Source organism: Trichophyton verrucosum (assembly GCF_000151505.1).
Source record: "Trichophyton verrucosum HKI 0517 chromosome Unknown contig00319_1.f1.exp, whole genome shotgun sequence".
Classification (NCBI taxonomy): domain Eukaryota; kingdom Fungi; phylum Ascomycota; class Eurotiomycetes; order Onygenales; family Arthrodermataceae; genus Trichophyton; species Trichophyton verrucosum.
Genome location: NW_003315433.1, coordinates 57,022 through 72,069, shown reverse-complemented (window position 1 = coordinate 72,069; position 15,048 = coordinate 57,022). Strand labels below are relative to the sequence as shown.

The window sequence follows — 15,048 nt, the reverse complement described above, 5'->3', positions numbered from 1 at the left end:
TTACTTTACATACCTTTACACCCTCAATCTGATGCGGTCGTAAAATTTTTGCAAGCCTCGGATCGATAACGACGGGTACTTTGGGTCTTTCGTCAACATTCTTCTTGATCCCCAATATTTCCGCAAGGCTTTTATGCACTAGTGGCTGATTCAACTTCTTTTGCTCGACCTCTTCACCCTCCTTGTTTCCAGTAGTGTCTTTGCTTTCATCCTTGTCATCCGGCCTATCATCGATAGTTGGGTCATAAAGTACGATTGCAAACTCTCCGCTGGGATCATGTAGAGGTTTAACGACGAAAGTAGCACCACAGCGCATTCCCAGAGTCGGGGCAGAGCGACCAGAACTGTAGTTACCACTCGACTTGTCGATCAAAGGAACGTGAAACCGTTGGCGAAAGGTGGTTTCTTTATCTTTAACTTTGAATACTGGGAAGCGGTTAGCGTCACGGTTTGCGAGGGCGAGTCTGTCCTCATTTGTCCATGGTTTGGCGCCATCATCTTCGGCACTACAATCTGCGCCTGCATAGTTCACTTTACGGCGCTTGCGGGCAGGCTTATCAGATGTTCGACGGGTTTCTGAACCGGGGCATTTGAAAGGTTTTGAGAGAGCCTGTGAAGCCTGGGGGCCAACGGTGTAGAGGCGGCCAGTTTTGGAGGGTGTCGATCCAGCGACGGAAGACTTGGGTCGATGCCTACAGACACAGTGTAAGTCATTTGTCAGTCATTGATCTCAGAGTAGTGATACGTACATCAAATCGTCCAAAAAGAGCTGTGATAGACCAAATGGCTGCCTTGTCGTTGTCGTGATGAAGTCGACGTTCGAACGCGTTTGTTTGGTTTTCTAAAGATAGTTCAACGCGTCAAATCGCCAAATCGGCACGGCTCCACGTGACATAAATTTAACCTCGGCATCTTGTCCCCCACCAGCACATCCCACTAAGTGGGCTACTATTATTCTCACTCCCCGGAATACATTGCGAAGTTGTAGATACTCATGTGAATAGGCTGTTATTGATAGAGAAATGCATCAATGTCTGCGGATTTCTGGGCTGGGTACCTCAGCGGAGCCGTGGGGATAGTCATTGGCAACCCGCTTGATGTAATCAAAGTGCGTCTTCAAGCTAATTCAGCTGGAGTAAGAGGATCGAATGCATTCTACTCCCGTCAGTTTGAGTCGAAAAGCTCGTTAGTTCGAGGTACAACACCTTTACCCCATGTACACCTTGGGATACATCCTCTAACAATTTCCATATAGGTGCCGCGGCTCCAGTCCTAACATATGGCGCCTTGAACGCCCTACTATTCACTAGCTACAACCGCAGCTTGACAACTTTGGAGCCACGAGTGCAGAACCCCACAGAGCCTCTAGAGGCTACCCTAGGTCAAATATGGGTTGCTGGGGCGGTTGGAGGGATGGTTAGCTGGCTGGTTTCCTCACCTACGGAGATCGTGAAATGTCGAAGCCAGATGCATAGAGGCACTGGTGCCGAAGCAGTATCCTCATGGGAAGTTGCTAAAAGTATTGTTAGAAGTAATGGAGTGAAGGGGCTATATTTCGGTGGAGGCATTACAAGCGTGAGAGATGCAGTGGGATATGGATTTTAGTATGTACACTTCCTGTTCCCCTGGATGCAAGTCGCCGGGGATGCTAACAGCGTAGTTTCTGGTCATACGAGCTATGCAAGCGCATGGCCTCGCGGAATGGCGAAACAGCGCACGAGATAGCACTGAAAACGCTCATATGTGGCGGAATAGCTGGTATAGTGACTTGGGCATCTGTATTTCCTCTGGATGTCATTAAGACAAGACTGCAAACCCAGAAATCCTTTACATTGGCTACCGTCGAGAGCGGGTCACTGCTAGGAAAGCTTCATGAAAGGCACAGGCTACTCGATGCCTGGGAAATAAGTAAAGAAGCATACCGGACCGACGGATTACGGGTGTTTTATAGAGGGCTAGGGGTATGTAGCCTACGAGCCTTTGGGGTGAACGCTGTCCAGGTAAGCTTTCTTTGCTCCACAGAACTCATATTCAGAGCTGACCATACCTCCTTTGTAGTGGGCAATATATGAATGGATGATGAAGGTATTCAATGAAAGACAAGCTATGGCAGCAGTATAGACATAGAACCCATCATTTCCCCTCTAAAATTCAGATTATATCATCCACCCAGAAGTAGCCCTCAATATACCTCCCTGTTCAAGGCCTGTCGAAAGGGTATATTTCCCGTTTTCACCCAGTTAATTGGGAGACAGGGGCTGCAATCGACTCCGTCGTATCTCACTTTGCCCGCGCCGCCAACTCCCCTTCCGTCAACCCCGCGAGCGGGTAATTGCTGTCCGCGCGTACGGGGGGTCAACCACCGCATATACAATTCATCCATGCGGGCCATATCCAATAACCAACGCAATCATTCGGTCGTTCTCAGCCGTGTTACTAGAAACGAATACATCACACATCGGTCTCAATCTCCATTGCGGCGTTGCTATCGGTTGACTTCGTTCCATTATCTACTCCGAGTCCAATGGCCGCCTCTGCTGTCTTCTGTGTATGGGGTTCATGTAAAAGCATTCGTAGTCTGTCAAGAACATGTTAGTCCATGCCCCGGACAAGCAGTTCAAACCAGGGAGAGTGCCCGACCTTCGCTTGTGATTCTTTCCTTTTCTATGAGCGACAAGGTTGTATTCACTCTCAAACCATTTGGCGCATTCGACACAGTAATGTTTCCCTAGGCCTGGAAGATCCTCGACATCTTTTGTGCTGTGGTACTGCGTGAGGTGCTTGCGCGAACGCAAGTCAGCAACGACTTGGTCGTAGTCCCTGGACAGCGATTAGAATCAGACGAAACGAACGGACTCGGAGAGTAGAGCATACCTAGTACGGCGCTTTGTCTTTGACCGGCGAATTGAACCCATTATTGTAGTATATAAATTACGTATTTGAATATATGTTTGATGCTGGTCTAATCGATCTTGATATCTCCGTTATCAGCAACAAAATTTCTTTCGTCGTTGTGGGAATAAAGTTAATTAGTAAGCGACAGGATAATCGCTTGGCGTTTGATCTGTTTGTATTGGATTACATCATTGTTGACTCGACATTAGGATTGTTTACTCCGTACGGAGTACAGATACAGAAACATCGAACGTTTTCATCCTAAGGATCTTACAAGGTTGAAGGTGTTGTAGGTTAGATTTGTATCATGATTTATGGGTCATCAATCATGGCACACAAAGATGTGACCCCTGTGGGAGCGACGGCAATCTGCAACAGTTGAAACCCTGGTGAAGCTTCGTATTCACCTGGACCAGATCTCAGACTTCCAGAGCAAGAGGGAGGCCACAATCTACTATCATCGTCAAACAATCACCCAGGTTAATTTTGATGCTTGCTCAGGCACAGGGTACGTACTCTGCGAGTGCGCTGTCTTTACAAATGGCAAATGCTGAATCAAAGAGGCAACCTAGGTAGCAACGCGACGGAGATAAAGAGCCCGCCGCCGGAAGAACCCTTGCTCTTCGCAAGCGGTGGCCCGTGAACGCCTTGACGGAGAATGACGGACCGTGTTTCCCCGTAAACCACTCGGCCGCCATCGCCGCCGACTCACGTGGAGTCCACTCACCAGCCCAGCCAACCAGCGTCGTCCGATTTGGCTATCCAGCCCTACGCTAGTCCTATCTCGGTCTAGTGCGTCTGCAGACCAGCAAATTTTTCCCCCAGCTTTTTATCTCTCAGCTTAGTCATCTTATTCTGCGCTTCTTCCGCCTCCGCAGTTACCCTTGTCACGTGACTTGCGCGGGCACCTCGGCAGAACTGGCCTTAGTAACAGCAATTTGGCAGCTCGCTGATTGGCCAGTGTTATGACCTTCTTCCCGGCTACTTTAAACCTCAACTTCTGCGACATCTTCTGCTTTTTCTCTTCTTCTTCCTTTCTCTTCACCAACTCCCTTTCGCCAGACCACTCCACTCTATATAACCAGCGCCATTGTTCGAGTGCGGCCTCGACGGTGGATGACTCTACCCTGATTTCTTAAGTCGTGCTGGAACATCGACTCTCATCATGCTCACCACACTCGCTCGTGCCAGTGCCATGGTGCGTCCTTTTTTTGCCCTTCTTCCTCACGCCCGTTATTCCAGCCAAATGCTAACCATCTTCTTTGTAGGCACCAAAAACCCGCCTCGTAAGTGTTGTCAGCCTGTTCCTGGCTTCAATCGTGACGCTTTCTAACCGCTGGTCGTGTCTGTATAGCTTCTCGGAGCGCGGGGTTTTGCCTCTGCCGCTGACCTTGACAAGAAGGTCGAGATGACCAACTGGGAGAAGGTAAATACTTCAATTGAAACGGTTTTGGAGCGGCTAGGGGCTAATTGACAGCTATAGGGCAACTACATCAACTACAAGTATGCATTGAATCGCGGAGGCGAAATTCTAGCTTGAGCGTCATATTAACCGCATTGGGTAATAGGAAAATGGCCGAGAACCTCGACATTGTGCGCGCTCGTCTTAACCGCCCACTCACCTTTGCCGAGAAGATTCTCTACTCCCATCTTGACGACCCTCATGGCCAGGAGATTGAGCGTGGAAAGTCCTACCTCAAGCTCCGCCCAGACCGTGTTGCCTGCCAGGACGCCACCGCTCAGATGGCCATCCTTCAGTTCATGTCTGCTGGCATGCCATCGGTCGCTACTCCTGCCACCGTCCACTGTGACCACTTGATTGAGGCCCAGCTCGGTGGTGACAAGGATCTTGCCCGTGCCAACGAGATCAACAAGGAGGTCTACGACTTCCTGTCCACCTCTTGTGCCAAGTACAACATCGGTTTCTGGAAGCCCGGATCCGGTATTATCCACCAGATCTTGCTCGAGAACTACTGTTTCCCTGGTGGTTTGATGATCGGTACTGATTCTCACACTCCTAATGGTGGTGGTCTTGGTATGGCTGCTATCGGTGTTGGTGGTGCTGATGCTGTCGACGTCATGGCTGGTCTTCCCTGGGAATTGAAGGCCCCCAACGTCATTGGTGTCAAGCTCACTGGTCAAATGTCTGGCTGGACCGCTCCCAAGGGTAGGTTTTCTTTCTATAGCTTAACAAAAGTTGATCTTCAGCATCTGACTGTCGCATAGATATCATCCTCAAGGTTGCTGGTATTCTCACCGTCAAGGGTGGCACTGGTGCCATCATTGAGTACCACGGTGATGGTGTCAACTCTCTCTCCTGCACTGGTATGGGTACCATCTGTAACATGGGTGCAGAAATTGGTGCTACCACCTCCGTCTTCCCCTTCAACGACCGCATGTACGATTACCTCAAGGCTACCAGGCGTCAGTCCATTGGTGACTTCTCTCGCGTCTACGCCGAGGGACTCCGCCCTGACGAGAACGCCCAGTATGACCAGCTCATCGAAATCAACCTCAGCGAGCTAGAGCCACACATCAACGGTCCTTTCACCCCCGACCTTGCTACCCCCATCTCCAAGTTCAAGGAGGCCGTTAAGGAAAACAACTGGCCCTCTGAACTCAAGGTCGGTCTTATCGGATCTTGCACCAACTCCTCCTACGAGGATATGTCCCGCGCTGCTTCCATTGCCCGTGATGCTCTCAACCACGGCATCAAGGCCAAGTCTCTCTTCACTGTGACCCCCGGATCTGAGCAGATTCGTGCCACCATCGAGCGTGACGGTCAGCTCAAGACCCTCGAGGAGTTCGGCGGTGTTATCCTTGCCAACGCCTGTGGTCCTTGCATTGGCCAGTGGGATCGTAAGGACGTCAAGAAGAACGAAGCCAACTCTATCATCTCCTCTTACAACCGTAACTTCACTGGCCGTAACGATGCCAACCCTGCCACCCACGCCTTCGTCACTTCTCCCGACCTCGTTGTTGCTCTCACCATCGCCGGTACCCTCAACTTTAACCCATTGACCGATAAGCTTAAGGACAAGGACGGAAACGAGTTCATGCTCGCTCCCCCAACGGGCGAGGGTCTGCCAGCCAATGGCTACGACCCAGGCCGTGACACCTACCAGGCTCCTCCAGCTGACCGTGCTTCCATCAGCGTTGCCGTCAGCCCAAGCAGTGACCGTCTCCAGATCCTTGAGCCATTCAAGGCTTGGGATGGAAAGGACGCCAAGGGCATTCCAATTCTCATTAAGTGTGAGGGCAAGACCACCACTGACCATATTTCCAGTAAGTTTTCTTGATCTCAGTAACAACTTCCGTAATATTATAAAATAAATTGCTAATCCCGTTATAGTGGCCGGTCCCTGGCTCAAGTACCGTGGCCATCTTGACAACATCTCCAACAACCTTCTCATCGGTGCTGTCAACGCCGAAAACGGTGAGCGCAACAGCGTAAAGAACTTCGAGACTGGCGAATATGACTCCGTCCCTGCTACCGCCCGTGCCTACAAGGCCCGCGGCATCCCATGGGTTGTCATTGGTGACTGGAACTACGGAGAAGGTTCTTCCCGTGAACACGCTGCTCTCCAGCCCCGCCATCTCGGCGGCATGGCCATCATCACCCGCTCCTTCGCCCGTATCCACGAGACCAACCTTAAGAAGCAGGGAATGCTTCCCCTTACCTTCGCTGATCCCGCTGACTACGACCGTATCCCACCAACTGCCATGGTTGACTTGATGTGCACTGAGCTCGCCGTTGGCAAGCCAATGACTCTCCGTGTCCACCCCAAGGATGGTGCTTCCTTCGACGTCAAGCTCTCCCACACCTTCAACGAGAGCCAGATCGAATGGTTCAAGAACGGAAGCGCCTTGAACACCATGGCCAAGAAGGCTCAGTAAACAGTTCTCCCCCTTGACTTAAGCCTAATGTTGTCTTATTTTCAGCCAATAGAGGATTGAGAGGGATTTTCATATTACCTTTGCTGTTTACCGCACTTCTTCGTTCTTCTTCGCCTGTTGGTTCTATGTGGTCTATTTTTGTCTCTTTTTTCCTATGTACCAAATACACCCCCTTGCGCCTCTTTTGTCGAGCTGATGCTTTTGTTCATGTCCCATTGATGATGAAATGGAGGTAATCACCAGCAGTTGCACATTGGCTGTATTTTCATTTTGTCAACTTGCTTGTCCTACCTTATCTCAAAAGCCAAAGATCATGTTGCTTGCCTGCATGTGTATATATAATACTTGAATAATCATTCAGGTTCCTTTTTTTTTCATCCAATCCTTCAGCTCTTCGGTTCCTTTCGTCTGAACTCGAGTGCTTACTAAGTATGGTAATTCAGCCGAGGTAAAAGTGCTATTGAAGCCGCTTCAGCCTCCAGTGTTTGGGAAAAAACCACCAAAGGATTATGATAGACGGATATCCGGACTTTCATTAGGTATATATCAAGAGAACAAGTTTCCATCTATCTATTCCATCTGCTAAGATATATATACCCCTGAAATTGGCAAGCAGTATACCCATTTATCATATCCACTAGGGAGAACGGCGCACGCTTACACCGGCTAATGGCAACGCAACTGGTGCCCCTCGCAGAGGTAGAGAGGCTCAGTGCCTCTGTGATAAGGATTCTAGGGGGGAATCCTGGCAAGGTACGTCCGTTCACTTGCCAATAATTGGTGCCAATAGAGTAACCCGTGTCCCCAGTTCACACTCCAAGGTATGCACGCCCGTCTTGCAGTCACAGTGATGCATGATGCAGGAAAAACCAACAATAAACACTGCGTAACCAGGAACAAATACCTATCTACTTGGCCGTGGAGCTAAACGCCTCCTCATCGATACGGGGGAAGGCAAGCCATCGTGGTCAGTGGCGTTGCAGCAAACACTCACCAGTGAACGGGCCACTATTTCCCACGCTCTGCTAACACATTGGCACCACGATCATGTCGGGGGTGTACGGGACCTGAGACGGATATGCCCTGATGTGCAGGTGTATAAGCATGATCCAGAGAAAGACGAGGAGCAATGCGGTATTGAAGATGGGCAGGTGTTTAGTGTGGTGGGAGCAACAGTGAAGGCACTGCATACGCCTGGGCACACGAGAGACCACATTGTGTTTTTGATGGAGGAGGAGGAAGCCATGTTTACTGGTGATAGTGAGTATAGCTGTCTCTGCTACACAACTACGTAGCTGACCTGCCTCGTCTACATGAAGATGTCCTGGGCCAGGGAACGGCGGTCTTTGAAGAGTTAAAGACATATATGGCCAGCCTGGAGAAGATGGGAGATAAAGCCAGTGTTAGTGCCAGAGGATACCCTGGCCACGGCCCGGTGATTGAGAACTGCAAGTCCAAGATAGCAGAGTATATCCGGCACCGGCAGCAGAGGGAAGAGGAAATTCTGCGGGTGTTAAAGTACGGTTCGCTCGATAGCAGCCAGCCCGGTGACACGAAACCTTCCGGCTGGACGCCCATTGAGCTGGTCAAAGTTATCTATGCTGCGGTGCCGGAGAGCTTGCATCTTCCTGCTTCGCACGGAGTGATACAGGTCCTGAACAAACTGGAGCACGAAGGAAAGGTGACCAGCGATGAACAAACGGGCCGATGGTCTTGTAGCAGTAAAACAGCGGCCTTGTGAGAGGAATTGGACCATCACTAGCTATTATCAACCAACCCATCTCGATGTATATATGTATCAGTGGCGGGGGGGATTGCGAGCCTGTTGCTTCACGTCTAACCATGGAATCAAAAATCCCCAGGTGGCAAGCAAGCGCTTGTTTCTGTCAACAAATAAATAGCCGCATCTCGAACCCTCAAAATGAAACCATCCCCGTTGCCTCCGAGGCTCCCTGCCTGTCACTCACGTAGCACCGGGAACAGCCAGCAAGCAAGCAAGCAAGGAGTGCTGATGCAACTGCTATTTAGGCGTAAAGAGCAAACCCAGCAGCAAACCCGCAGACTTTTTCTTGCTGTAGTTAGTTAACTATACGAGCAATTCGAGCGGAGCAAATAAATGGTGCAAGTCTGACTCCCGGGCTGATTTCTAGCGCTGCGGAAGGACTGTTCAAGCTCATCGGAATGTGCCGTAGCGAGGGCTGTCAGATATCCAGCAGTTGACTCCGTGGTGACGCTGATGCCGCTGACGGTGGTGTCCCTGCATATATATGTATCTGAACCACCAGCCTTTGCCTCCGCTGCCAGGCTAGAACCAGCTAACTAGCTCTGCTGCTGCCTCGCATACTGCGCCTATCGTTAACCTATATCAGCCTCAAAAGGAGCTTCGTCGGCCGTCCGTCTGCCTCGTCGTCGTAGGTATCGTCCAGACGTCCTGCTCGCCGGCATCAGTAACTAGTTAGTTAACTCGCTGGACTGCTTCGTAGACGAGCTCGCTACTGCGGTACCGTCCCAGCCCTCGACCATCTCCAGCTCCAGCCAGCCCGTCTGTCCCGTCCCTCTTGCGCCTGCTCGTCCTCGCCGCCGCCGTTCCTCGAGCTCTGTCTCGCCGTCCTGCTGCCCGCCAAGCTGGTGGCGTCACAGAAGTTGCTTCTTCTTCTTCCCTGCTTCGTCCCCGCCGGCTCTTATTTTTAGCTCCCCCGGAGGTGGCTCGTCTGCTCGCCCTGTTCCGGGCCGTGACGTGAGGAAGAAGACAAGCAAGCTCTCCCTGACGAGAGAAGAGCGCCGTCTGCCCGCCTGCCCGCCGTCGTCCTGCTCCCCTTATGCGTTGACACGACTCTCGAAACCCCGTTGAGTGCGCCCAAGCATCGCCCGCTTCGACCGTCCTGCTCTGCCCCCGTCTCCGTCGCTGCCCGTCGGTCCTGAACCCTCGCCCTGCCCGCCGGAAAGTGCAAGGTATCGCGTGAACAGATACATACATCCACAGCAACTTCTTCACCAGCCCGCCCCCCACGCTCCAAGTCCGCCCACAGCACAACCACACACAGCCATGCCGGCAATAGAGAGCGGCGCGGAGTCGAGGCTGCTGCTGGTCTCAAATCGGCTGCCCATCACCATCTCCCGCTCCAGCCAGGGCAAATATGAGTCCTCCATGTCCTCGGGGGGTCTCGTGAGCGGCCTCAGCGGCCTGTCCAAGACAACGAAGTTTCAGTGGTATGGGTGGCCGGGCCTGGAGGTGCCGTTCGACGAGGTCGATATATTCAAGAAGAAGCTGAAGGAGGACTATAATGCTGTTCCGGTCTTTATCGACAACGATCTGGCAGATAGACACTACAACGGCTTCTCCAGTACGTAAAAAGCTCTCGTTGGTCTTACTTCTCTTTTTTTTACCATCCCCCCTTTTTTTTTCATTTAGATTATTGCCGTAGAACTGGTAGCAAACTATGTGCTGACAAGTCGATTGCGGGGTGATATAGACTCGATATTATGGCCTCTTTTCCACTACCACCCGGGAGATATTACCTTCGACGAGTCTGCGTGGGAGGCGTACCAGGAAGCAAACCGATTGTTCGCCCAGGCAATCGCAAGAGATGTCAAGGACGGTGACCTGGTGTGGGTACATGACTACCATCTGATGCTCCTACCTTCGATGTTGCGGGAAGAGATTGGAGATAGCAAGAAGGATGTCAAGATCGGCTTCTTCCTACATACGCCGTTTCCGAGTAGCGAGATATATCGAATCTTGCCTGTCAGGAACGAGCTCTTGCTCGGGGTCCTTCACTGTGATCTCATAGGTTTCCACACATACGACTACGCCCGTCACTTCCTAAGTAGTTGCTCGCGAATACTGTTAGTCATTTCTTCTTATACTTCTTCACGGCCTCACTGTTACTTGCTAACTATTATATGTCAGGGGTCTACCGACCACACCTAACGGAGTAGAGTTCCTTGGGAAGATTGTAACGGTCGGAGCATTCCCAATCGGTATAGACCCCGAAAAGTTCACAGAGGGACTAAAACGGGAAAAAGTACAAAAGCGGATAGCTGCGCTTCAGCAAAAGTTTCAGGGTGTCAAGTTGATGGTTGGCGTGGACAGGCTAGACTACATCAAGGGAGTGCCCCAGAAGCTTCATGCTTTTGAAGTGTTTTTAACCGACCATCCAGAGTGGATTGGAAAGGTTGTACTGGTTCAAGTTGCTGTCCCAAGTAGGCAGGATGTTGAAGAGTACCAGAACCTCAGAGCTGTCGTAAACGAGCTCGTAGGGCGGATAAACGGGAGATTTGGTACGTACTCTCAAAAAGTTACTGCTGGCTACCAAACCGCTGCCTAACCAACGAATACTTCCAGGAACTGTCGAGTTTATGCCAATACACTTCTTGCATAAATCAGTCAACTTTGACGAGCTCATTGCTTTATATGCTGTCTCTGATGTTTGCATCGTTTCCTCAACTAGAGATGGAATGAACCTTGTATCATACGAATACATTGCTACTCAGCGGGATCGCAATGGCGTACTCATTCTATCAGAATTTGCCGGTGCTGCCCAAAGCCTTAATGGCAGCCTGATAATCAACCCCTGGAATACCGAGGAGCTGGCTGCAGCTTACAAAGAAGCCGTCACCATGAGCCCGGAGAAGCGGAAGCTGAACTATACCAAGTTGGAGAGATATATTAACAAGTACACAAGGTTCGTATACTCAACCCCCAATTACTCTTACAGATTGTAAAAGCTAATATGGCTCTGATAGTGCATTCTGGGGTCACTCATTTGTATCCGAACTAACAAGGTTGCCTAACTGTGCTGAGAAGAAGGTCCATTTCTCTCAAGCCACTATAGAAGACAACAAGGCCATACATATGGTCCCGCACACAGAGCTACAGTGACGGAAGTTATCCCTAACTCTCCTTTGGAGCTGGAGCTGGTCTGTGTATTGCAACACAGGAAACACACCGTGCTCCAACCTCGGGATCCAACACCATACTAAATCCCTGCTCTATTATTTCTTTCTGATATCCGCGATACAAAATGCTACACCTCCTTTATCTTTCTATACTCCCTATGACCCCCCCCCCCCCCCACTCTTAAGTTATGAAACAATGGCAGATACTAAGCAAGCATACTCTTGGCACTAACCCATCAAATCACCCAGAGTTTCATTGACAGACAGATCTCTTACACCTCTACACTTCCTTTGTTCCTTGTACAGCACCCTTGCTGTTTGTTTCCTTGTATTATCATTATTCGGAGCTGGCAGGTTGAGGGTTTTCAAAGACGTATGGCAGCCAGGAGGTGGGTTGGTTGGCTTAAATGGCGTCAGGGAGAAGAATAAAAGGAAGCTATAGCATTTACTTGTTTACTTAGCTTCAGCCGGTGGCTACAGATGAATATTTACCAATGAAGTCAGTTGATAATTGATAGGTACCTGAGACTCTACCAATATAAGCTGAGAGCTGATAAGAATAAGGACCCTATCATTAGGATTGGGATGGGGATCGCTAGGTATTCGAGCGTAGAAGAGGCTGAAGCATTAGTCCTATTAATTATTCTTATTCACCAGACAATAGGTCTCCCCCGATGGACATTATAGATTCCATATGCCCCCCACCCAACGCTCAAGGTAGCTAGAACCGGAACAATGTGATAGGCTGCCGGGATTATTTTATCAGGCGCTATAACAATGCCTAGCGATAGAAGCGAAAGCACAAAGGTACCAGCGCCTAGAGCCGTTCATAAACCCATTGAGACGGCTGCTATGAAGCTAAACCAGAGAAGTGTCACTTTATCATTTCCACATGCCTAGTATGTAAAATGGGAAAGGGATAGCTTACAAGGTTATCGCCGTTAAAAAGGCAGCCATCCGTTCACCGCAGGCTGTTGCTATTGTTCGAATACTAGCGGCAGAGTCTGCCTTCTGATCAAGAACTGCAGTAAACATCTGCAAGCCGGCGCAGAAGAAGAAAATCCAAACACTCGGATTCGAGCCCTGTAAGCTAGTGCTTCCTTCACCATCCCTTAAACAAAAGCCGCTGGCCCAGATTGACCAATAGAGCGTTCCAGCACAAATTGAGTCCAGGAATGGCCGCCCTTTGAGTCGAATTGGAGGAGTGGTATATGCCCACGAAGCACCAAGGGCTATCAAAACATAGGTCATGGTCTGAGGAATCTGGAGAGATGCGGGTATTGCGAGTAGAATGACACCGATTGTCGCAACTTTGCAGGCCTGTAGGACGAAGGCATGATCTGCTTTCTCGACAGAGCGGCCATCTAGCCAGGACTGGCCCTTCCGAGGGTTTTTTTATATCTGATTCATAGTCATGGATATCACTTCCGCCCATCACGACTTTCCTTGTCAACTACCTGCCTGGTAGAACTTAATCATGACTAACATTTACTTACTTAGACATAGAGGTGCTGAGAATGCAACAGCGAGCATGATCTCTGGGACAGACTGGGGGTATGAGCCTGCCTGTAAAAGTCCGATGAGATAGAATATCAAAGTTGTTGTCCAGTATGTTGGACGGCTCGCTCGGAAGAGGAGCTTGAGCCTGCTAGGGAACGGCATCCCTGAGCACTTCTGCTGGAAGATAGCTGCTTTTTGGTGGTAATAGCTGGCTATCCGCCTGGCCAGCGTCCTGGAGAAAGCAGAAAAGTTTCATCAAGGGAAGGTCGAGATCGAGGTATCTCCGTGGAGACCGTTGATATCATAAAACGAGTGGAAAGGGTGTTACTATTGCCTGATTGATAATCGACCTAGCTAGCTAGCTAGTATTGTGATGCGTATACATGCGAAATGGAGTGTAACCATACTTACGATCACCGCGGCCTCTAGCTCACTCGATATGCTCTGTACCACAGGATTCCCAGGGCGGACACGTGTCCATGGAAGCGAGAAAGTTCGCTTCGAATCTATATCGTTATTTGATTGGTATATTTCTTGTTTGTTTTGCTGGCCACCCCCTGCCATGAAATTGTACTATGGGCCGAGGACTCCACCATGGACGCCAGCTCGGGTGCCATCACCCGCAGCTTGATGGATCTACTAGTTACTTCGCTTTGGAGCGTTCGGACAAATAAATACCACCGGCTGTCATTGTCAACTTGACCTAGAAAAGCCAACCACACTCGCTTTTACCACCTGTCAGCCCAACTGCTATCTGTCAACATGCCATTGGCTCAGCTACTACAGAACCAATTGAGTTCACAATTTGTTTTAAACCTACTGATGAACATTGTTCAACAGGGTCCTGTTCCCAAACATATTGCCATTATTGCAGATGGGAACAGACGATGGGCCAAATCTAGTGAGCTTAATGTAAAAAGCGGCCATCAGATGGGGGCGAAGAATCTGGACGATTTAATGTATATTACCTGCACCTTACGTGAATATCGACTTATTTGCTACTTTAGATCTTGGATCTTTTCTTTGATATCGGCATCGAATGCGTTACTGCATATTTATTCAGCATCGAGAACTTCAAGCGGCCAAAAGAGCAGGTGGATGATTTAATGGACATATTTGAGACTTGGATTCAAAAGTATTTATCTCCTTCTCCCAATAAACGCAAGATCCGGTTTCGGGTACTCGGTCGCTTGGAACTGCTCCCCGAAAAAATCAGAAAACTTATTGAAAAATTGGTCGAGAAGACCGCGGATTATGACGAGGGAACGTTCAACGTTTGTTTCTCCTATACTTCTCGCGATGAAATGGCAAGAGCGATAGAAATGACGGTGCGAAACTATAACGAGTCGCCAAAAAATGGGGGGAAGGGAAAGATCACAGCCGAGACAATTGATAACAACATGGATATCTGCAATGATCCCCCTTTGGATGTTCTAATCCGGACGTCTGGCGTCTGCCGGCTAAGTGACTTTCTGCTCTGGCAGTGCCATAGAGATACTGTTATTGAAGTTCTCGACATACATTGGCCAGGGTTTAGGTACTGGCATCTGTTTCTGGCAGTGCTTGGATGGCAGAGGAAGAAAATGGCGACAGTGAAGTTGTATGCAGGAGCAACAGGGGAGCCGAGAGATTCGTGGGACTCGACATCAAACAGTCACCTCAAGTGGCTCACGTCCATCATCCTTCTTCTTGTCCCAGCAGTATGGGGGTATCATATGGCATTCTATCCAAAGTAGTTCCTCCCTAGGCGAGAGAAGATGTCCCCTTGCGTCAATTGATGTGTCTTCGAGCCTGCAATAAAACTACGTACTCCGATTCCGTACCAAGTACGGAGTACAATAGTATCAGTTACCTTTG

The 15,048-nt window shown here is 49.8% G+C and overlaps 6 protein-coding genes across 6 annotated transcripts; 4 read left to right on the top strand and 2 right to left on the bottom strand.

Annotated features, from left to right (window-relative positions):
• Positions 1-13: 13 nt before the first annotated feature.
• TRV_04000 (uncharacterized protein) lies at positions 14-714 on the bottom strand (the record flags this gene model as incomplete). The annotated part of the gene is made up of 2 exons (XM_003021865.1): positions 14-610; positions 697-714. Coding segments are annotated over 2 exons (615 nt in total), but the record flags the coding sequence as incomplete, so codon positions are not given.
• Positions 715-4,060: 3,346 nt separating this feature from the next.
• Positions 4,061-6,792, top strand: TRV_03999 (uncharacterized protein; the record flags this gene model as incomplete). Its single annotated transcript, XM_003021864.1, has 6 exons — positions 4,061-4,093; positions 4,250-4,321; positions 4,379-4,398; positions 4,464-5,062; positions 5,122-6,180; positions 6,248-6,792. The coding sequence occupies 6 exons, from the start codon at positions 4,061-4,063 to the stop codon at positions 6,790-6,792; spliced, it is 2,328 nt and encodes a 775-aa protein (XP_003021910.1).
• A 1,226-nt stretch (positions 6,793-8,018) lies between these two features.
• On the top strand, positions 8,019-8,533 carry TRV_03998 (uncharacterized protein; the record flags this gene model as incomplete). Its single annotated transcript, XM_003021863.1, has 2 exons — positions 8,019-8,052; positions 8,088-8,533. The coding sequence occupies 2 exons, from the start codon at positions 8,019-8,021 to the stop codon at positions 8,531-8,533; spliced, it is 480 nt and encodes a 159-aa protein (XP_003021909.1).
• Positions 8,534-9,838: 1,305 nt separating this feature from the next.
• Positions 9,839-11,674, top strand: TRV_03997 (alpha,alpha-trehalose-phosphate synthase subunit, putative; the record flags this gene model as incomplete). The annotated part of the gene is made up of 5 exons (XM_003021862.1): positions 9,839-10,136; positions 10,266-10,619; positions 10,780-11,073; positions 11,138-11,477; positions 11,539-11,674. The coding sequence occupies 5 exons, from the start codon at positions 9,839-9,841 to the stop codon at positions 11,672-11,674; spliced, it is 1,422 nt and encodes a 473-aa protein (XP_003021908.1).
• Positions 11,675-12,615: 941 nt separating this feature from the next.
• Positions 12,616-13,353, bottom strand: TRV_03996 (uncharacterized protein; the record flags this gene model as incomplete). Its single annotated transcript, XM_003021861.1, has 2 exons — positions 12,616-13,055; positions 13,188-13,353. The coding sequence occupies 2 exons, from the start codon at positions 13,351-13,353 to the stop codon at positions 12,616-12,618; spliced, it is 606 nt and encodes a 201-aa protein (XP_003021907.1).
• Positions 13,354-13,953: 600 nt separating this feature from the next.
• On the top strand, positions 13,954-14,927 carry TRV_03995 (uncharacterized protein; the record flags this gene model as incomplete). Its single annotated transcript, XM_003021860.1, has 2 exons — positions 13,954-14,103; positions 14,199-14,927. 2 exons carry the CDS (start codon positions 13,954-13,956, stop codon positions 14,925-14,927), a joined length of 879 nt encoding a protein of 292 aa, XP_003021906.1.
• Positions 14,928-15,048: the final 121 nt, after the last annotated feature.